The sequence below is a fragment of the Lutra lutra genome, chromosome 7 (genome assembly GCF_902655055.1).
Source record: "Lutra lutra chromosome 7, mLutLut1.2, whole genome shotgun sequence".
NCBI lineage: Eukaryota > Metazoa > Chordata > Mammalia > Carnivora > Mustelidae > Lutra > Lutra lutra.
The window spans coordinates 69402995-69426430 of NC_062284.1; the positions used below are offsets into that span (position 1 = coordinate 69402995).

General features: G+C 39.2%; 2 protein-coding genes across 2 annotated transcripts in view; one reads left to right on the forward strand and one right to left on the reverse strand.

Annotated features, from left to right (window-relative positions):
• The window catches only part of TRPM7 (transient receptor potential cation channel subfamily M member 7), a 119393-nt gene that overhangs the window by 93064 nt on the left and 2893 nt on the right, over positions 1–23436 (reverse strand). The window contains exon 2 of the mRNA XM_047735809.1: positions 3136–3215. Within this exon, the coding sequence (XP_047591765.1) occupies positions 3136–3215 (80 nt within the window). The remainder of the gene's footprint in view (positions 1–3135; positions 3216–23436) is intronic.
• LOC125103870 (40S ribosomal protein S15a) lies at positions 15949–16418 on the forward strand. The gene has a single exon (XM_047735810.1). The coding sequence runs from the start codon at positions 15975–15977 to the stop codon at positions 16365–16367; it is 393 nt and encodes a 130-aa protein (XP_047591766.1). The 5' UTR covers positions 15949–15974; the 3' UTR covers positions 16368–16418.

The window sequence follows — 23436 nt, forward strand, 5'->3', positions numbered from 1 at the left end:
TAATGGAACAGGTATATAAATTGTGGCATATACACTAACAGAATACCAACCACCATTATTATAAAATATCTGCAATATCAAAAAATATATTATAACATTTTATAAAAGAGCACATACAGTATTTTACATAGACTGAATGTAGCAACCTTTTAAATCAAAACCTACTGAGGAACTACTACAATTAAATGCACCAAAATGTTATTAAAATAATAAATAAGTAAATAAACAAATAAAAATAATAACTGCCTTGGGGCACCTGGGTGGCTCAGTTAGTTAAGGAAGGGTCTGACTGTTGATTTTGGCTCGGGTCATGATCTCAGGGTCATGGGATACAGCCCCACACTGGGCTCCGCGGTGGTGTGGAGAGTGCTTAAGATTCTTCTCTTTCTCACTCTTAATCATAGGAAACAAACGGAGGGTTGCTGGAGGAATGGGGTTGGGGGATAGGGCAACTGGATGATGGACAAGAAGGAAGGCATGTGATACAATGAGCACTGAGTATTATATAAGACTAAGGAATCATTGAACTCTACCTCTGAAACTAATAATATACTGTATGTTAATTAAGTAAATCTCTATAATAAATAAAATATGTATTATGTATTTTTTTAATGATGTACTTATTTATTTATTTGACAGAGAGAGAGAGATATCACAAGTAGGCAGAGAGGCAGGCAGGGAGAGAGGGGGAATCAGGCTCCCCACTGAGCAGAGAGCCCGATGCGGGGCTTGATCTCAGCAGATCACAACCTGAGCCGAAGACAGACGCTTAACCCACCAAGCCACCCAGGAACCCCCATATTATTTTTTTTTAAGATCTTTATTTACTTGTCAGAGAGAAAGAGAGCACAAGCAGAGGGAACTGCAGGAAGAGGGAGGAGCAGGCTCCCCACCGAGCAAGGAGACCAGTGTGGGACTCAATCCCAGGACTCTGGGATCATGACCTGAGCAGAAGGCAGATGCTTAACTGACTGAGCCACCCAGGCATCCCAGCACCATACTATTTTGATTACTACAGCTTTGTAGTGTATCTTGAAATCTGGGTTTGTCAAGAAATGGGCAGAAGAAATGAATAGACATTTCTCCAAAGACATACAAATGGCCAACAGACACGTGAAAAGATGCTCAACAACATTTGGCATCAGGGAAATACAAATCAAAACCAGAATGAGATACCACCTAATACCAGTCAGAATGGCTAAAGTTAACAAGTTAGGAAACAACAATGTTGGCAAGAATGCAGAGAAAGGGGAACCCTCTTACGCTGCTGGTGGGAATGCAAACTGGTGAAGCCATTCTGGAAAACAGTATGCAGGTTCCTCTAAAAGTTGAAAATAGAGCTACCCTATGACCCAGCAATTATACTACTAAGGATTTAACCCAAAGATACAAATGTAGTGATCCAAAGGGGCACCTGCACCCCAATGTTTATAGCAGCAATGTCCACAATAGCCAAACGATGAAAAGAGCCCAGATGTCCACAAACAGATGAATGTAAAGAAGATGTGTGGTGTTATACACACACACACACACACACACACACACACACACACACACAAAATGGACTACTACTTAGCCATCAAAAAACTGAATCTTGCCATTTGCAACAACATGATGGAACTAGAGGGTATTACTTTAAACGAAATGAGTCAATCAGAGAAAGACAATCGTATGTTCTCACTCAATATGTGGAATTTAAGAAAACAGTATCATAGGGGAAGAGAGGAAAAACTAAAACAAAATGAAATCAGAGAGGGAGACAAACCATAAGAGGCTCTTAATCATAGGAAACAAACTGAGGGTTGCTGGAGGGGAGAGGGGTAATTGGGAAATGGGGTAACTGGGTGATGGACATTAAGGAAGGCATGTGATATACTGGGTATTAATGTAAGACTGATGAACATTGACCTTGACTTCTGAAATCAATGCTACACTATATATTAATTGGATTTATATTTTTTTAAAAACTGAAAAAAAAAATACGAGATTGTGATAACTTCCAACTTTATTCCCCCTTCTCAAGACTGCTCTGGCTACACAGGGTCTTATGTGGTTTCATTTTAGGATTAATTTGTTCTAGCTCTGAACTTGGCTATGTTTTTGTAGCAGTCATATATCAAACAGAGGTAAAAGTTGCAAAGAAGTTAACTGGGTAGAGAACAAGGTTTGATAGAAAATGAGAAAGGTAAGAAGATCCAAAAAATCTTGTAAATGCCTTTCTCAACTAATTTTTCCTAAGTGTCTATGAAGAGAGGTTCTCCATATTCTAGAAAATAACTCTTTCTTTGATTTGCCCTTTTAAGTTTTTATCTATTTTTAGGCCTCAGGAAAAAAAATTTATGAAAAATGTTACTTCAATAAATACCTCAAGAGGTCAACTTTTTCTTAAATTTTAACTAGTGTCTTAAATTTTTCTATTATCAAAGCCATGTGAAACATCAAAGTCGGTCAGAATTGTCTACAATCTCTAATGATAGGTTTTTTAGCAGATGCTGAGCTGTATCTATATTCTGACAAATACAGGAACTATTAGGTTTGTATTGATTTCTTTAGCATGAACGAACCATAGTATTGGGTACTCAACAGATGTTCAATAAATAAAAACACATTTTTAAGTTCTCAAAATCAGTGGATCAGTTAAAAGAGTCTTAACTGCCCTATCTTTGAAATATACCAGCATGATCTGGGGGAGCTTAGGGATAAAGGAATAATACTCTGAAGAATTCAGAGGTTTTATGCTGCAAACGTCATTAAGAACTCCAGAATACCTTTACTGTGCTAATGATATCTCCTCTCTCTCTCTCTCTTTTTTTTTTTTTAAAGATTTTACTTTTTTTATTTGAGAGAGAGAGAGCACACAAATAGGGATAGGAAAAAGGAGGCTCCCACTGGGCTAGGACCCCAACATGGGTCTCGATCCCAGGACCGCAGGATCATGACCTGAACTGAAGGCAGACAGACGTCAACCAACTAAGCCACCCAGGCACCCTCTCCTCTCAATCTTAAATGGATAATTAAGGACAAAAGTTAACAGTAGCTACAAATACTTTAATAATTTTGGTTTTTAATAAGCAAAGAGCAATGTAATTTACATCTAAATTTCTAGAAGAACCCAAAAAACAAGGGTATGCTTACCTGTGAGGGTCTTTGGAACTTGGTATAATATATACACATTCCCTCTTGGTCAAAGTGCTTTCTATCCAGGATTTCTGGGACTGAAACAAAAAGTTTTAAATGATGGTTTATAAATTAACCTACTGATAGTACAATGAAATAGTTTAAAGATAAGTACATAAAAAGAAATAGTTCCATACTTTTTAACTTTTTTTCCATTCACTAAGCATTTACCAAGAGTATATAGTAAAGACTTACTCAAGACAACACACCTAAATATAACAATCATTCTATTCAAGCCCACTGTGATTTAGATTACTAAATCAACATACTGTAAAGATACTGTTGCTTCACATAATAAAAAAAGGAACATCGAGTTTCAGATTCCCAGTATGGGCCAAATACCTCAAGAGGGGCTGGTATGATCCCAGGAAGTGGATCACTTAGAAATGAATTAAAAGTGATTGTAAGATTTAACTAAAAAAAAATACCCAGCTATATTTTATTTCTAATTTAAATATATACAACATAAGGGCATGGATGGTTAATGGTATACAGACAGAAAAAGATACCAAGCAACTCCTAATCAAAAGAAAAATAATATCAGGAAAAATAGACCCTAACACCAACAGGGATAGGGTAGGTTATTACATGATTATAAATGTTTGATTCACCAGATTGCAGTTACAATCTTAAATATGTATAACCAAATAGTCGCAAATTCATAATGCAAAAAAGTAACAGCATAAGACAAATCTAAGATCACAGTTGAAGATTAACACATTTCCCTCAATTACTATAAATCTGAAATAATATTTAAAATTTAAAAGGTATTTTTAAATTAATTTTTTATACCACGATTTAAGTTTCTGCCTAGATCCTTAGACTCTCAGACTCTGGATCCTCATCCGCTACTTGTGACTGATTAAAAAGAAGAGGCATTACGTGCTGGCTCAGATGAAACTTTTATAAATTATAACAGAGTAGATTAAAAACCACAGAATCCATCCTCCATACAACATCATCAGGACAGTCCAAAAAGGAAGAGCCAATGTTCTAAAAAGAAACCTCTGAGAGAAGAGACATTCTAGAAATATTATGATTGGTAAAGGTCTGCAGGTTCCTCTCAAAACCTTCAGGTACCCCAATAATAAACCTTAGTCTACTCCCCTAATGCTTGCTAATTCTGGTAAATTCTGCCAAAATACATCTCTCCTGGGATAGAGTCCCGCATCAGGCTCTCTGTTCCATGGGAAGACTGCATCTCCCTATCCCACTCCCCCTGCCTGTGTTCCCTCTTTCTCTCTGCGCCTCCCTCTGTCAAATAGATAAATAAAATCTTAAAAAAAAAAAAAAAAAGAGGTTTTTTTTTAAATTTATTTGTCATAGAGAGCGAGAGTGTGTGTGCACGTACAAGCAAGGGGAGCAGTAGGTAGAGATAGAAGCAGGTTCCCTGCTGAGCAAGGAGTTTGATGCAGGGCTCATCCCAGAACCTTGGGATGGAGACCTGAGCCAAAGACAACAGCTTAACCAACTGAGCCACCCAGGTCCCCTAAATGGTTCTTTAAATAGACTCACTCAGGTGGGAACAAATTACATCATGATACCCTCGTTATAAAAATCAAAGTATAACCTCTAGAACACAGGGCCCTGTATCAGCAAAATATTCTACGTACGAGAGCTCACTTAGCGTAATTCCTCCACCACCTTTCTATTCCAATTAAAATCTGGTATTCCTTTGAAAAACTTGCTTTCCCTACACCTGGGGGCAGGGGGAACAGGACTCTCTCTAGAATCACTGTACCAAAAATTCGTGTTTGCTTCTAGAATACACCTGGCAAACCCAACCCTGGTTCAATTTTATTGCCCAACTATTCCGTAACTGCTTACTTACTGTTAATGTAACTAGACAAAAGAGAACCATGCCCTCTAGTTTCACTTTAAAACACGGACCAGAAACCTCAAATGCTCCTTAATGATGCCCAATAATCACATTATACATCCCTAGTCCATTTTGTCATTCTCCTATATGATTTCACACTACATCCTTCTCTCCTAAACCTCCAAACCTTCTTCTCCATACTCACTCTCAACAGATGAACTCACTTCCCATTTAACTGGAGAAACGTAAAAAACCAGAAGAGAACATGGACAAGTTTCTACCATATATATCCACCAATAAGTATCTATACCCACATATTCTGCCTTCTTTCCTGTGACTATACGTACTTCTTTTTAAGTCCAACCATTCCTCTTGTGCCCTAAATCCCATACACCTCATTAAAGGACATTCTCCACCAATTCCTTAATTTTTTTTTTGTTCTTTATTAACTCACTCCCATCAGCACACAACATTTTATTCTCCTCATTTTAAAAAACAAAACACGGGGCGCCTGGGTGGCTCAGTGGGTTAAAGCCTCTGCCTTCGGCTCAGGTCATGATCTCGGGGTTCTGGGATCGAGCCCCGCATCGGGCTCTCTGCTCGGCAGGGAGCCTGCTTCCTCCTTTCTCTCTGCCTGCCTCTCTGCTTACTTGTAATCTCTCTCTCTGTCAAATAAATAAATAAATAAATCTTTAAAAAAAAATAAAAAATAAAAAATAAAAAACAAAACACAACAAACTTTTGCTTGATTCCACCTTCCCCTCAAGCTAACACTCCGTTTCTCTGCCTCCATCTACAGTACCGATCACTGGTAGAAGTTCTTCCCTTTTCTTCTCCTCCCATGCTTTCTAAAACTCACTCCAGTCAGGCTTTCAAATCAACCACTCTAAGTAAGTTTCAACAAGGGATGCCTGGGTCAGTTGCAGCATCTGCCTTGGGCTTAGGTCATGAGCCCAGGGTCCAGGGAATGAGCCCCATATCAGGTTCCCTGTTCAGTAGAGAGCCTGCTTCTCCATCTTCCTCTGCTGCTCCCTCTGCTTGTGCATGCTCTTTCTCTCAAATATATAAAATCTTTAAAAAAAGAAAGAAAGAACTCCAACAAGATCAACAATGACTTTCCCTAAATCGAAACTTCAATTTTCAGGGCTCATCTTCATTGATCTGTCCAGCAGCATTTAACAAAGTTGCCATTCTCAACCTTCTTCAAACATCTTCATCAGTTAGTTTGGTCTTCTCTTCACTGGTCACTCCATTAATCTCCCTTGCTGATCCCCCCACTCTTCTTCCCAATCTTTTTCTGTTTTGTTTTTTTTTTAAAGATTTTATTTACTTATTTGAAAGAGAGAGCGTGTGTGCGCATAAGCAGGGAGAACTGCAGAGGGAGAGGGAGAAGCAGGCTCCCCACTAAACAGGGTGCCCAACACTGGGCTTGATCCCACAAACCTGAGATCATGAACTGAGCCAAAGATAGATGCTTAACCGACTGAGCCACCCAGGCACCCCTCTTTCTCCCCAATCTTTGGACTTCTTTTTTTTCCAATTATATTCATTCATACTTTGGACTTTTTTCCCCCAATTACTTTCACTCTTTCAGTGCTCACGTACAGTTTATCACAATATACTGGATGACTCCCAAATTTGTTATTTCCAGGCTAGATCCCTCCCTAAACTCCATGTTCATATAGCCAACTGCCCACTCAACAGCTTCATTTTGATGTCTAACAGGCATCTTCTTTTTTTTTCTTTTTAAGATTTTATTTATTTTTTTAAAGATTTGATTGATTTGACAGAGATCCCAAGTAGGCAGAGAGGCAGGCAGAGGGAGGAGGAAGCAGGCTCCCCGCTGAGCAGAAAGTCTGATGCAGGGCTGGATCCCAGGACCCTGGGATCATGACCTGAGCGGAAGACACAGGCGTTAACCCACTGAGCCACCCAGGTGCCCCTCATCTACTCATTTCTTATAGTCTTCCTCATCTCAGTAAATATCAACTCTATTCCTCCAGTTCTATTTTCTTAAGGCAAAAATCTTAGAGACATTCTTGATTTTCTCTTTATCGACTTCATAAATAGTCTCATGAGCAAAACCTGACAACTTGCTTTCAAAACATATCCAGAATCCAGCCACTTCCCACACCTCTACTGCTATTCTAGGCCAAGCCATCATCACTTCTTGCCTGGCTTACCAGAATCCATTCATGTCACCCTTGCCAACTTACAGTCTATTCATCATCAGATAAAGTAATATTTTTCCTTTGAAAGAATATAAAGAGTTTATTTGGTGCGTATTTGGATATACAACAATATGAAATTATTTTAACAATCATTAATACACAAAATCTTACATGTCGTACAACTCTATGCCAAGATTCCAACTTTCTTCCATGCAACAGAGATGAAGATCTAAATGGAAACCTAGCTAAGTCTTAAGCACAAAGTAATATTTTGAAAAATAAAAAGGGTTGCCTGGGTGGTGCTGTTGGCTTTAGCTACTTATAACATAAGGGGGACAAGCTAAGGATAACATGCAACATAGCTACACCTCAAAAACATTAAGTAAAAAAAGTAAGGCACATAAGATCACATAATTGCATTTACATGAAATTTCTAGAAAAGACAAAACCACAGAAACAATGTTTAGTAAACGCCTGAGGCTTAAAGTAAGAACAGTGATAAACTGCAAACAAATATAAGAGAACTTTGTGAGAGGACAGAAGTGTTCTAAAACTGTATTGTGGTGGCTATAAAACTAAATAAATGTATTATGAACCATCAAGGGATGCCTAGGTGGGCCAGTCGGTTAAGTGTCTGTCGTCAGCTCAGGTCCCGATGCCAGGTTCCTTGGATCCAGCCTCCCCTCCCCCAATGCTCAGCCAGGGAACCTGCTTCTCTCTCTCCTTCCTTCCCTGCCACCCTGCTCATGCTCTCTCTCAAATAAATAAATAAAATCTTTTTTTAAAAAATCAAACATAGGGGCGCCTGGGTGGCTCAGTGGGTTAAGCCGCTGCCTTCGGCTCAGGTCATGATCTCAGAGTCCTGGGATCGAGCCCCGCATCGGGCTCTCTGCTCGGCAGGGAGCCTGCTTCCTCCTCTCTCTCTCTGCCTGCCTCTCTGCCTACTTGTGATCTCTCTGTCAAATAAATAAATAAAATCTTTAACAAAACAAAAAAAAAGGGCGCCTGGGTGGCTCAGTGGGTTAAGCCGCTGCCTTCGGCTCAGGTCATGATCTCAGGGTCCTGGGATCGAGTCCCACATCGGGCTCTCTGCTCAGCAGGAAGCCTGCTTCCCTCTCTCTCTCTCTCTGCCTTCCTCTCCGTCTACTTGTGATCTCTCTCTGTCAAATAAATAAATAAGATCTTAAAAAAAAACAAAAAAAAAAACAAAAAAAATCAAACATATATACTTACAAAGGGCAAATTTTAGAATATGTGCATTATACCAAAATGAAGTTGCCTGAAAGGAAGGGGAGGGTTGTTAAGAAACATGTAAAACAGAATGAAGAGGTCAAATGAATGTTTAATCAGAGTTCCAGAAAGAGAAAAGGGAAAGAATGGGCAAAGGCAATGTTTAAAGAGATAAGAAGACTTTCCCAGAACTGATGAAAAACACCAATCTGCAGATTCTGAGAACCCAACATGAAGATAAAGAAAAAAAACCTTAAAATACAGTTAATTTAGAGTAAGTCAGAGAGAGAATATTCCAGAAGTGATCTACTACAGTTACAAGTTCATAAAATGCCTTGAGGCATATGTTTTCAAATGCAAACTCCCTGAAGACAATGGTTGTTTTATTGTTTTGTTTTGAGTAACCTCTACACCCAACATGAGGATCCAATTTACAACCACTAGATCAAGAATCACATGCTTTTCGACTGAGCCAAGCCAGGCACCCCAGACAGTGGTTGTTTAGAATTTGCTCTGTATAACAAATGAAGGTCAAAGGAGTACAAATTGGGGAGGGCCGCCGGGGGTGTCTTCCTAGGTGCTAACGAAATAAGGACTCCCATAATACCACAAGCTACACTTGGCATGGTCTCTTAGAAAAACAAACTGGGATCACAGATTGCACACAAGGCAGCATCAACTATTCCACTTTGGTGGGAGACCCTAGATCAACCATGCAACAGACAGCTAGGTGCAAGACGATAAGATACACAATGAGTAGTAGATTTCAAAGTCCTCCACAAGGAAAATATTCAGTTTCAGGAGTCACTGCACAAAGGGAAACCCAAAGCTATGACTCCCTATTACTAGATATAAGTTTCCAATCCACATATAATTTACCCATATATCACATAAAAGATGCTGCCTAAAAAAATAGTTCACATCGCATCTTTTGTAAACCCTCTGCCCAAAATACAAATAACAAGAGATAACTTTACGTAGTAGATGCAGTGTGTCAGGCACTGTTCTAAATATTTTATATGTACTAACTCATTCTATGCTCACAGTAATTCTATAAATTGGGTACTATTAGTATCCCCACATTATAGATGCAGAGACTACTTAGGCATAGAAATTAGGGAACTGCCCAAAGTCACACAGCTAATAGCTTGCCCTGACTCCAAAACCTCTACTGATTTTTAAATTTAAAATAAGGATTTCAAGACCACTTGATGACATGCTTTAAATAAGCCACTGAGCAGAAATACATTAAAAGGGGAATTCCTATGTGATCATTCCGTATATAATTTTCTGAACATGGAAAAAAAGAAAACAGAAGGGCTAACATATTTCCAAAAGGCATAGTTTTCTTGTTTTTATTTTTCAAAGTCCCAACATGAGCATACTTCACTTCTCTGCAGCTATGGAGCTAAAGAGTTGAGGCTTTTGAGTCAGAGTGTCAGGTTCAAACCCCTGCTCAGCTGCTTACATTCTTTGTGACCCCAGGCAAGTTCCAAAACTCTCGGATCTTCAGATCCCTTATCTGTTCTTCCTTTCTTTACCTCTGCTGGGCTGGCAGCCAGCTGCAGACCCAAGCTCCACTTTGAGCTTCAGGTTCAGCTGGCTCAAAGGAACTACAAGTATGTCTCATTTTCTTTCTGGGACCAGTGGCTAAGGAAGGCAAGTTCTTCTCAGTGTCTTTCAGTTCTGTTTCTCCCTAAAAGGTACTGTTAATTACTAACTACTGATAACTAGTATTAGCTTTTCCCCTATTCTGCTCCTTAGCTGCAGCCTGCCTGAAACAATGCTAGCTAATAGTTCAAATAGGGCTGGGGTAGGGATGGAGGAATTAGATCAACAGATTTCAAAATGACTGCTCTACAGCAATGAACTAATGGCCTAGTTAAGTCTAAATGCTGGTTTGCAAAACTTTGGATAAATATTCACTGAAATACTCCTAAAAATGAATCACAGGTATATATGTGTCATAAAAACAGGCCTTGGCCAGATTTGGCCAACACGGCATGGTATATCAACCCATGCTCTGAATCCCACAAAAGTGTGGATCTTGGGCGCCTGGGTGGCTCAGTGGGTTAAGCCGCTGCCTTCGGCTCAGGTCATGATCTCAGGGTCCTGGGATCGAGGCCCGCATCGGGCTCTCTGCTCAGCGGGGAGCCTGCTTCCCTCTCTCTCTCTCTCTGCCTGCCTCTCCATCTACTTGTGATCTCTCTCTGTCAAATAAATAAATAAAATCTTTAAAAAAAAAAAAAAGTGTGGATCTTTTCATGTTCCTCTGAGTCAATTCAATCCAACAAACATGTACCATGCCCTTCATATTCTTCTACATGGTTTCTTCAACACTAATATACCTCTACCCACTTCTACAATCCCAGCAGATCCTTGTATTAAGTAAAAGTTGCTTTTCATAATACAAAGCAAGATATGTGGGAAGAAAATGTACAATTCTTTGATTAAAATTATTTCCCACATAGGGGCACCTGGGTGGCTCAGTGGGTTAAAGCCTCTGCCTTCGGCTCAGGTCATGATCCCAGGGTCCTGGGATCGAGCCCCACATCGGGCTCTCTGCTCGGCAGGGAGCCTGCTTCCTCCTCTCTCTCTCTCTCTCTCTTTCTCTCTCTCTCTGCCTGCCTCTCTGCCTACTTGTGATCTCTGTCTGTCAAATAAATAAATAAAATATTTAAAAAAAAAATTATTTCCCACTGACCTAAACTTTGAGGGTTTCGTGAAATAAATAAATAAATGTTCTACACCAAGGGGGGGGGGGGAAGAGTTGCTTTTCAGTGACAGGGGAAGAAAGGGTAGGGTTAAAGAATTTTAGGTGTTCATTAATGAAGTTATTTTTCTTGCAGCAATTTGAATAGAAAAAGCATTTAAGGGGTGCCTAGGTGGCTCAGTCAGTTAAGCATTCAACTCTTGGTTCTGGCTCAGGTCTGATCTTAGGGTCATGAAATTGAGCCTCACATCAGATTCTGTGCTGTCCCTACCCACTCCCAAAAGCATTTAAATAAAGCATATATATATATATATATATATATATATATATACACACACACACACACACACATTATATATTTACACACACACACACACACACGCACGCACATAAAACCTGAACACCAATGAGCAAAAAATCTAGTACTCTGAGTACAAATACCTAGCTTTTTTCCAGAAACAATGGTCTTTTCTAATCACCATCAGCCTAAGACATTTCAGTCACTTTAGGTATTGATTTTTTGAGTATTTTGATAAAATATATAACTACTCAAAACAGGAATGCTGTCGGGATTTCAGGTCTTAGTACAAATCTTGCTCACAGATTAGTTTCATTTTACCATTCTTAATTCTAAACAAACAGCCAGTACTATCCCTTCATAACCTCAAATCTTCCATAGTAGTTTCTAATTGGCAAATCCATCCAAAACTTTAATGAAATGGTCTGCTAAGTCACTTAAACTGTTAATCACTCTTGATGCTCGCAAATTTTTACCAAATTTTGTGCCTACACTTGTATGTTTCAAAACTATCTCTTACAGCTTCCTCAACATTAAGTATTCACCAATTTTGTTTATTTCAAGGGCTTACTGCCTTTCACTTTGTGTAGTTGTCAAATGTAAATATATTCTCCCCACACACAGCATTCCTGTTGTTCATGGCCCTCATTTATTGCATTAGGGATTGGCTTCACACACCTGACAGCCACATACCCCAGGTAACAGTTACAAATCCTTTCCAATAATAGGTTTCTGCATTTTTTGAAATTCTGTTTCTGCTCTGCCATCAGATACCCAATGAAATGTGCCCTTAATTCTCAACACATAAATTCCGATTTATACTTTTTTGCTCACCTGCATTACTGAATTTTACCAAGAGGTGGCATACTCTAAACACAAACCTGAAAATTCCTAAACTTAAATGTTTTAAGTGAAGTAAAAACTAAATACAAACACAGAATGCTAGCACTAGAAAGAAACTTTTATTTAAAGATTTTATTTATTTAGAGAGATACAGCAAATGGGCAGGAGGGATAGAGGGAGAGGAAGAAAGAGAATCTTAAGCAGGCGTCACGCCCAGCACAGAGACCAACAAGGGGCCAATCTCAAGACCCCAAAATCATGACCTGAGGGAAATCAAGAGTCTGACACTTAACAGAGTGAGCCACCAAGGCGCCCCAGCCCTAAAAAGAAACATAAAGATTTGTGATCTTCAGTGGTTAAAGGACTGAAATTCTGGAGTCAGAGTAACCTGACTTAGAACTCTAGCTTAGTTATTTACTACCCACGGAACCTAAAACAAGTCTCTGACCTGACCTAATAATAATACCTACCTTAGAGGGCTGCTCTACAGATAAAATGATCCATGCAAGGTGTTTCAGCATAATGCATGACACACTATCAAATCTCAACAATTTTTTTTTAATGCTTCAAAATTCTGTTAAGTTATAAATTCTTCCTGTCTTTCAGCAATAAGGGGCACATACATTATAAATAAAACTTCTAACATTTTACTCTCTCCGTAAGTTAACACCAGCATATCCTTCCTGCCTAGATGCTAACGCCAAAAATTGGGGGAAAAAATTAAAGACTGTTTTAAAAATTCTACTTCAAGGGGCGCCTGGGTGGCTCAGCGGGTTAAGTCACTGCCTCCAGCTCAGGTCATGATCTCAGGGTCTTGGGAGCAAGCCCTGCATTGCATTGGGCTCTCTGCTCAGCAGGGAGCCTGCTTGCAGAGAGCCTGCTTCCCCCTCTCTCTCTGCCTGCTTCTCGGCCTACTTGTGATCTCTCTGTCAAATAAATAAAATCTCTTAAAAAAAATTATACTTAAAGGTAAGTGGAAATCAGTCTATTTTTACAACTAAATACTCTATGATTCTACATATTAATATTAGAAAGGAGCTGCAAGCTATGTTAGTTCTAGTAGACTAACCCTCCTACAGATAACAACCATAAACTCTGTATAAAATAAAAACAAAAAACAACTAATTAACAGTACTAAAGACCAAAAGCAGACTGAAATTGATTGGAGCCTACACTTTAAATTAAAGAATAGCAAGCGCCTGGGTGGCTCAGTGGGTTAAGCCACTGCCTTCGGCTCAGGTCATGATCCCAGGGTCCTGGGATCGAGTCCCGCATCGGGTTCTCTGCTCGGCATAGATCCTGCTTCCCTCTCTCTCTCTCTCTGCCTGCCTCTCCATCTACTTGTGATCTCTCTCTGTCAAATAAATAAATAAAATCTTAAAAAAAAAAAAAAAAAGAATAGCACTGAAACGACCTTCTTATTTTTTAAGGCTTTTTGCCTGATAACAAGCTCTGCTCCACACTACTGAAGAGCTAAATTCCAAAAGAAATCTCACAATCTTACTGGCTTAAAAAAACACAATATCAAGTCCAAGGTGACAACAGCAGCTGAAGAGATGGGAAAAGGTCTTCAAATGAGAAAGTCACATAAAGGGTATCCTAAATACTGCATATTAACTCTGCTCAAATCTCAGCAGACCTATAACATATGTGTATATGGAGCAGACTCCAGGTAGCATCAGGCTCCCTACTCAGTAGGAAGTCTGCTTCCCCCTCTCTCTCTGCCCCTCCCTCCTGCTTGTATGCTCTTTCTCTCTCGCTCTCTCTCAAAAAAAATAAAATATTTAATAAAATAAAATAAAATTTCTACCAAAAAAACTGAGTAACTTTATGACCTCGGGGAAAAAAAGGCATATACTATAAAGCAAACAATGATGGGACACAAGCTGGCTCAGCTGGGGTTGAGTTCAAGCCCCACAATGGGTGTGGAAATTACTAAAATAAAACTTTAAAAAAACAAGAAAATACTGATAAATTATTACACTAAATTAAAAAGCAATGCAACATCAACAGCCTAAAAAATAGATAAACAGCCTACCATTAACCAAGTGAAAAATTAAAAAGCTACAGGCTGGAGAAGATATTTGCAGCTCATAAACCACTCTCCCCCAAAGTTTTCAGGATACCTAAAGAACTTCTACAAGTAAATAAATAAGAAAAAGATAATCCAATAGAAAACTGAGAAAAGATTATAAATAGGCAATTCACAAGAGAGGAAGGAACCACTGCCAAAAACCCATAACCTGAAATACTCAGTATTAGTGGTGACATGCAAATTAAAACAATGGGGAACTATTTCATATTCATGAGTCCAGCAAAATAAAAGAACCCAATCAATGAAGTGTGGCAAAGATATTGAAAGAAGTAGGTACTCTCATATATTTTACAGGAAATATAAACCACACAACTACTTTGGTCAACACTTTAGCAATATCTATAAAATTGAAGATGCACCTATCCTATGATTTACAATTCCACTTCTATATATATGTATCCTAGAAAAATTCTCACTTTTGTACAAAAGATGACACATATAAGAATGCTTTATCATTATATGTAAAAAACTGGAAATAATCAAACTGCCTAATAACAGTAAAATGGACAACAGTATATTCATATAATATACAGCAGTTAGAAGAGGCAAACTAAGTACGCACAGCAAGGCTGTTGTGCAGAGTAGTAGACTGTTAACTTTGAATGGAAATAAAGACAAAGAAAAATAAATAAAAACAAAATAACAGGAGTAAACTAGACTTCACATGTATTATTAAGATGAATAAATCTCCATTTCTGCAAAGAAGACATCCAGATGGCCAACAGACACATGAAAAAGTGCTCCATATCACTCGGCATCAGGGAAATACAAATCAAAACCACAATGAGATATCACCTCACACCAGTCAGAATGGCTAAAATTAACAAGTCAGGAAATGACAGATGCTGGCGAGGATGCGGAGAAAGGGGAACCCTCCTACACTGTTGGTGGGAATGCAAGCTGGTGCAACCACTCTGGAAAACAACATGGAGGTTCCTCAAAATGTTGAAAATAGAACTACCCTATGACCCTGCAATTGCACTGCTGGGTATTTACCCTAAAGATACAAACGTAGTCATCCGAAGGGGCACGTGCACCCGAATGTTTATAGCAGCAATGTCTACAATAGCCAAACTATGGAAAGAACCTAGATGTCCATCTACAGACGAATGGATAAAGATGTGGTATATATACACAATGGAATACTATGCAGCCATCAAAAGAAATGAAATCTTGCCATTTGCGACGACGTGGATGGAACTAGAGGGTATCATGCTTAGCGAAATAAGTCAATCGGAGAAAGACAACTATCATATGATCTCCCTGATATGAGGGAGAGGAGATGCAACATGGGGGGTTGAGGGGGTGGGAGAAGAATAAATGAAACAAGATGGGATTGGGAGGGAGACAAACCATAAGTGACTCTTAATCTCACAAAACAAACTGAGGGTTGATGGGGGGAGGGGGTTGGGGGGGGGGGTTATGGATATTGGGGAGGGCATGTGCTATGGTGAGTGTTGTGAAGTGTGTAAACCTGGCGATTCGCAGACCCGTACCCCTGGGGATAAAAATATATGTTTATAAAAAATTAAAAAAAATTATTAAAAAAAAAATTTTTTTTTTAAAGTAAAATAAAAAAAAAAAAAAGATGAATAAATCTCTTTCCGCCATCTTTCTTTGCCGCCATAATGGTGCGCATGAATGTCCTGGCAGATGCTCTCAAGAGCATCAACAATGCTGAAAAGAGAGGCAAACGCCAGGTTCTTATTAGGCCGTGCTCCAAAGTCATCGTCCGGTTTCTCACTGTGATGATGAAGCACGGTTACATTGGCGAATTTGAAATCATTGATGATCACAGAGCGGGGAAGATTGTTGTGAACCTCACAGGCAGGTTGAACAAGTGTGGAGTGATCAGCCCCAGATTTGATGTACAACTGAAAGATCTAGAAAAATGGCAGAATAACCTGCTCCCGTCCCGCCAGTTTGGTTTCATTGTACTGACAACTTCAGCTGGCATCATGGACCATGAAGAAGCAAGACGAAAACACACAGGAGGGAAAATCCTGGGATTCTTTTTCTAGGGATGTAATACATACGTGCAAATAAAATGCCTCAATGGAAAAAAAAAAAAAGAATAAATCTCCAAAAACCTAATATTGATTTTTTTAAAAAGTCCACAAAAAGTGCATATACATAAAACTTACAAATATCAAAAACTTACAAAAACCAAATATATGTGTTATATATTCTCTCTCTAAAGACATATGTGTGTACATATATGTATGTTTGTATATATACATTAGTATATATACAACACTACAAAAGCATGCAAAGGAACAACAGGATGATAGTTATGTCTGCAGAAATGGAAAGTGGAATGGGATTTTTTTTTAAATTTTATTTATTTATTTAACAGACAGATCACAAGCAGGCAGAGAAGCAGGCAGAGAGAGAGGAGGAAGCAGACCCCCTGACGAGCAGAGAGCCCGAAAGGGGGCTCATCCAGGACACTCACATCCTGACAGGAGCCAAAAACAGAGGCTTTAAACCCACTGAGCCAACCAGGTGCCCCTGGAATGGGATTTTAGATGGAATACATAGGAGGTTTCAATTTTATCTGTTGTATTTTATTTCTCAAGCTGTGTGGTAGGAACATGGATGCCTATTCTATTATGATCACACTTTCATCTAACTGGATTCCATAGCAAAAAACAATTACTAAAGAATTCAAATTACATACATTTAATTTAAAATGTAACATACCAGCAAACAGTACAATTTAAATTCTTCACTTTTATTACTGGCTCCTTGTTGCCTAATAAAATATTTTTCCCAAAGTGACAAAATCTGTTGAATTAAATGAATCTATCACATTAATCTAATAACAACTGATATGTTTCAGATGATGCCACAAAAGCTAATCTGAAAAAGAGAAATCTGAAGAAAACATTAGGACATTCTGTATTATAAAACTGCAGCCTTCATATGCAGTAAACCATATTAAACTATTATCCCTAAGTAGTATGATACTTTGTTGATAACATTCATATTAGGTTTCTAGAGTTTTTACTCAGGAGTTCGACCCATCATAAAAATCTACTTAGTTTAATTAATAACTTTTCCAACTACTCATGATGCCCTCTGACTAGTAATTCTCTGTACTTGTCAATATATTGTCAAATATAATGTATATATGTAACTGTCAAATATAATGTATATAACTGAATTTTGAACAATCTATCCTAAGATTATTACATAGAAATTTGGTAATAGGGGTGCCTGGGTGGCTCAGTCGGTTAAGCGACTACCTTTGGCTCAGATCATGATCCCGGGGTCCTGGGATCTAGCCCCACATCGGGCTCCCTGCTGACCAGGGAGCCTGCTTCTCCCTCCGCTACTCCTCCTGCTTGTGCTGCCAAATAAATAAATAAAACCTTAAAAAAAAAAAAGGAATTTGGTAATAAAGGGAATTCTAACTTTTATAGCATTTGAGGAAAAAATATGGTAAGATAAATTTTAAGGTGACACAATTAAATGACCTTAACTTTTTACTTACAACATCAGCCATCTTAGATCTCACAAATATATATGCCTCTGAATATTAAGGTCCTTCTCCAAGTGCCTAATTTGATGAGTCAGTACCTCCTCTACCACTTATTGGCCTTATGACCTTTAGTGAGTGACTATGCCTGTCTGTTACTTACATTTATAAATAATGGAGGAAAAAACAGTGCCTACTTCATAGAATTTTTAGCATAACAATATGCAATGATATATGTAAAACATTTAGAACAATGACCACAGCTAAATATTAATACATGTTAGCTAGTATTGTGAAAATCTATCTAAAGCCTATTACACACTTTCCTTAATCAAGAGTGCCTTCTGGGTATTAGGTATTGTATATGATATCCTTCAAGACAAGGAAGACCAATGGTTCACATACTGAAGAGTAATTTACATCCCTATCTTTCCAGCCTAGTTAATGTTTCCTCAGTCTTACAGTAACAGTCTGCCTCTCAGATAACTTTCCTTCTATGTATTCCCAACGTACTACCAAACTGTCAGAGGAAAATAGGTAACTAAACTTAATAAATTTAACTTTGCATTTTTCAAACAGTAAATTCCGGGCTAAAGGTTGCTATATTCCCAAAAATGGCTAACTCAGAAGTTTTTTTCTTTCCATGAGGAGCTGGGTTTCCACAAGTTGTGGTTTCCAGCAGTCTGGTAGCTAAACAGTTGAGGTGTTAAGCTATCAACATGTATCAACATCATGTTTTCATGATGCAAGGAGGGACTAATAGTGCTTCCACAAATTCAATACTATAATCACTCCTTAGATCAAGTAGAAGAAAGATTATCATCTCCTTTTCACAGACAGAGGATAACAGTAGTGCTCATAAAAGAGTCTGATTTGGGGGTGCCTGGGTGGCTCAGTCCATGATCCCAGGGCCCTGGAATCAAGTCCCGCATCAGGCTCCCTGCCCAGCAAGGGATCTGCTTCTCCCTCTGTCTCTGCCCAGCCCCACCACTCTGCTTGCACACCCTCTCTCAAAATAAATAAATAAAATCTTCAAAAAAAAAAAAAAAAAGTATGATTGGGCAAAGATGCTTATGTGAAGAGCCAGGTCTACCAACTTCAAAAAAAGTGCTTACCTCCATACACTGAAATTTCTTCAACAAGGTTCTAAAATCTTTAAATGGTCAAGAAACTTAATACACATTCCCTCAAAAGACCCAGAGTAATTTTCCAAATCTAAGATAAACAGAACCAAAGATTCAACAAAATGACTGAAAGTTACCAGCTTAAATCAAATTTGAACCAATCATTTTTTATAAAGAAAAACCAGGGGGCACCTGGGTGGCTTAGGTGGGTGAGTGTCTGCCTTTGGCTTGGGTTGTGATCTCCAGGTCCTGGGATCAAGCCCCATGTCAGGACTTGAGCTCAGTAGGGAGTCTGCTTCTCCCTCTCCCTCTTCCGTGCTCGTGCTCTGTGTCTCTCTCTCTCAAATGAATAAATAGTCTTTAAAAAAAAAAAAACAGAAGAGGTCCAATTTTCCAAGTCAAATATTTCTTTCATATTCAAACTAATCTAATAATTGCAAAACTCCTTCTAAAAGTGATATATATCTAAGTTATTTTATATCAACTCAAATAAGTAACTCATATCAAGACCCACAGATAGCCAAATAATGCTCACTCTAAGCTAATCTCTATTTTTCTGAATTTGGGTACCTCTAGATACCAAGCTTAAAACAGGCACTTAATAGCCTGGATGGCTCAGTCATTTAAGCGAGGCACTTGATTTCAGCTCAGGTCATGATCTCAGAGTCCTGGGATCCAGCCCCACACAGGGCTCTGCACTCAGCAGGGAGTCTTGAGATTCTCTCCCCATCCCTCTGCTCCTGCCCCCAACTCAAGCGTTAGTGCTCTTGCTCTCTCTCTCATAAATAAATCTTTAAAAACAAACAAACAGGGGCACCTGGATGGCTCAGTGGGTTAGAGCCTCTGCCTTCGGCTCAGGTCCTGATCCCAGGGTCCTGGGATCGAGCTGCGCCTCAGGCTCTCCGCTCAGTGGGGAGAGTTTCCTGTTTCCTCCTTTCTCTCTCTCTGCCTGCCTCTCTGCCTACTTGTGATCTGTCAAATAAATAAATAAACATCTTTAAAAAAACAAAAACAAAAACAAAAACAGGCACTTAAGGAGGAGTCACTTAAAAAAAAAAGACTGTAAAATTTATCATATACTGAAAGGCTTCTCAAAAAAATAAGGGGACGGGTGTTGGGTGGCTCAGTCAGTTAAACACTGCACTCTTGACTTCCACTCAGGTTGTGATCTCAGGATCCACGTGGGCTCTGCACAGGGTGTGGAGCCTGCTTGAGATTCTGTCTCTCCCTCTCACTCTGCCCCTCCCCTACTACCTCTAAAAAAATAAAGGAAAGAGAAACCTAGAATGAAATAACAGATCAATGTCAATAATCATCAATGGCTACTACTAAAACTATTGTGTAAATGTCTAATGAAGAACTTTACCACTGAAAGATCAGGCAGCTAACAACAGCAAACCCACTGGTCAATCCTAACATTAAAAAAAAGCAAAAAAAAAAAACAAAAACAAAACAAACCCAGAAAGCATGTGCTTCTTGTGATGCAATACAAGATACATAGCACAACCTGTGAAGTACTCTTGCCAAAATATCATACTACAATCTGATCAAATCCCCAGATTAACCACAGGAAATAGAGGAGAAACAAGTTACATCACACGATATGGATGCATCCAACAGAATCCAAACTGTGGGAAATTCTATAGGGCAAATGATTTGGATTTTTCTCACTAAATAAATGGTAAGTGACAACACACACACACACACAAAAAGGGGGGTGCTACAGACTGAAAGATTTATCAACCAGATGCTGTATGGAATTCTTCGGATGCTGATTTAAATAAACCAAAAGAAGAAAAACATGAAATAATCAGGGAAATAGGCCGAATATTTAATAATATTAAAGAATTAATAATTTTTCAAGTGTGCTAATAGTAATGTGGATGTGTTAAGAATCATTTTTAAAGATATACACAATGAAGTATTTACAGATAAAAAATGTCTGAGATTTGCTTTTAAGTTATCCATTTGAGGAGGAATGGGGGGAGTAATAGAAGACCCAAAATATACATTTCAAACTGTCAAAACTGGTCATGGATGTATGGTGAATCATTCTCCTATTATATTTCTTTATGTATGAAATCTCCTCTATTAGAACGATTAAGAGAATATCAGAGCACTAGACCGAAAACATCTGATTGGTGGAACTCTCAAATTTCCCAACTGCTTGCGCCTCAATAGACCTTCATTTAAAAATAAAAACTGGGGGGTGCCTGGGTGGTTCAGTGGGTTAAAGCCTCTGCCTTCAGCTCAGGTCATGGTCTCAGGGTCCTGGGATCGAGTCCCACATCGGGCTCTTTGCTCAGTGGGGAGCCTGCTTCCCCATCTCTCTCTGCCTGCCTCTCTGCCTACTTGTCATCTCTGTCAAATAAATAAATAAATCTTAAAAAAAAAAAAAAAAAAAAAACCTGGGCACACCTGGGTGGCTCAGCAGATTAATCCTCTGCCTTCGGCTCCGGTCATAGTCTCAGGATCCTGGGATCGAGCCCCACCACGCTCTCTCTCTGCCTGCCTCTGCCTGCTTGTGATCTGTCTCTCTGTGTCAAACAAATAAATAAAATCTTAAAAAAAAAAAAATCAAAACCAGGGGCACCTGTGTGGCTTAGTTGGTTAAGCGACTGCCTTCAGCTCCAGTCTTAATCCCAGGGTCCTGGGACTGAGCCCCTCACCTTGCATCAGGCTCCCTGCTCACCAGAGGGCCTGCTTCTCCCTCTCCTTCTGCTGCTCCCCAGTTTGTACTCTCCTGCTCTCTGCCAAATAAAAAAAATCTTAAAAAAAAAAAAAATAAAAACCAAAAATGTACATTTTAAGTATTGCCTTTAAGAATTACATTTGCAGGGGCGCCTGGGTGGCTCAGTGGGTTAAGCCGCTGCCTTCGGCTCAGGTCATGATCCCGGAGTCCTGGGATCGAGCCCCACATCGGGCTCTCTGCTCAGCAGGGAGCCTGCTTCCTCCTCTCTCTCTGCCTGCCTCTCTGCCTGCTTGTGATCTCTCTGTCAAATAAATGAATAAAATCTTAAAAAAAAAGAATTACATTTGCAGGGGCGCCTGGTGGCTCAGTGGGTTAAGCCTCTGCCTTCAGCTCAGGTCATGATCTCAGGGTCCTGGGATCAAGTCCCGCATCAGGCTCTCTGCTTGGCAGGGAGCCGGCTTCATCCTCTCTCTCTCTCTATGCTTGCCTCTCTGCCTACTTGTGATCTCTATCAAATAAGTAAATAAAATCTTAAAAAAAAAAAAAAGAATTACATTTGCATATTTTAAGTAATGACTTCAAGTAAAACATGCTTTCATTTTATGTCTGGTTCTTATTACTGACATTTGCCAGTACACACATATACTTTAGAGCACACAAAAGTAACCAAGTTCTAAATATTCTAAATCCTAAACATCTCAATCAATCTGTTCCTCCTTCCACTACTTCTTTGTTTCAAGACCTTGACACTTGGTCAGAGTCTTGCTATAGCCTCCTCCTTTATGGGTCTCTCTTTCCTATTTAAACACACTCCACTCACCCCCATATTATTTCCTTAAGTGGATCCCCAACATCTCCAGTATGAAATCCAAACTTCTTTTTACGACATTCATTGTCCTCAGAAATATGGTCCTTGGGGCACCTGAGCAGCTCAGTCAGTTGAGGGTCCAACTCTTGGTTTTGGCTCAGGTCATGATCTTAGGGTTCTGAGATCGAACCCTGCATCAGAGTCTGTCTTCAGCAGTGTATTCTGTTTGAGATTCTCTCCCTCTCCCTCTGTCCCCCGCCCCTACTCACTCATGCTCTCTCTTTAAAATAAATGTATCTTTTCTTTTTAAGATTTTATTTACTTATTTGACAGAGAGAGAAACAGTGAGAGAGGGAACACAAGAAGGGGGAGTGAGAGAGGCAGAAGCAGGCTTCCCACCGAGCAGGGAGCCAGATGCAGGGATCGTCCCTGAGCCTAAGGCAGAAGCTTAACGAATGGAATGAGCCACCCAGGCTCCCCATACATAAATAAATCTTACAAAAAGAAAAAGGAATCTGGTCTTTGTCTCTAAAACATTTCCACCAGCACCCAATATCATCCCATACTCCACTCATTCCAAACTGCTTAAAGTACATGTACAGTAGTTCCCAGAATACACTAAGGATGCTCTTCTCTTCTAAAGCTCGGTTTCCTTGGACTAAAATCACCAACTCAATGCCCCTATTTCCAGGTTAATTTCAATTCCTACCAACTCAGTAAGACTCACCTCTACCATCAGCTTTTGTGCAACCCCACCCAGACTTTCCTTTCTCTCCTTTATTACCCCATATTTTCAAAGTAATCTATGCAATAGTATCGTACCACCCTTCTGCTTTTGCCTATCTGTACTGCCTTTCAAAACTATTAAGTACCACAGTGTCTGCAATACAGTAGACGCTAAATTTTTGTTTTAACCCACTGAGCCACAAAATTTTTGTTTTATGATGTATGCATCCTCCAATGACAACAACTAGATCTTTTATCA

What these genes read in the sequence shown, in the direction of transcription:
- LOC125103870 (XM_047735810.1), top strand. Translation starts at nt 15,975, where the DNA reads ATGGTGCGCATGAATGTCCTGGCAGATGCTCTCAAGAGCATCAACAAT.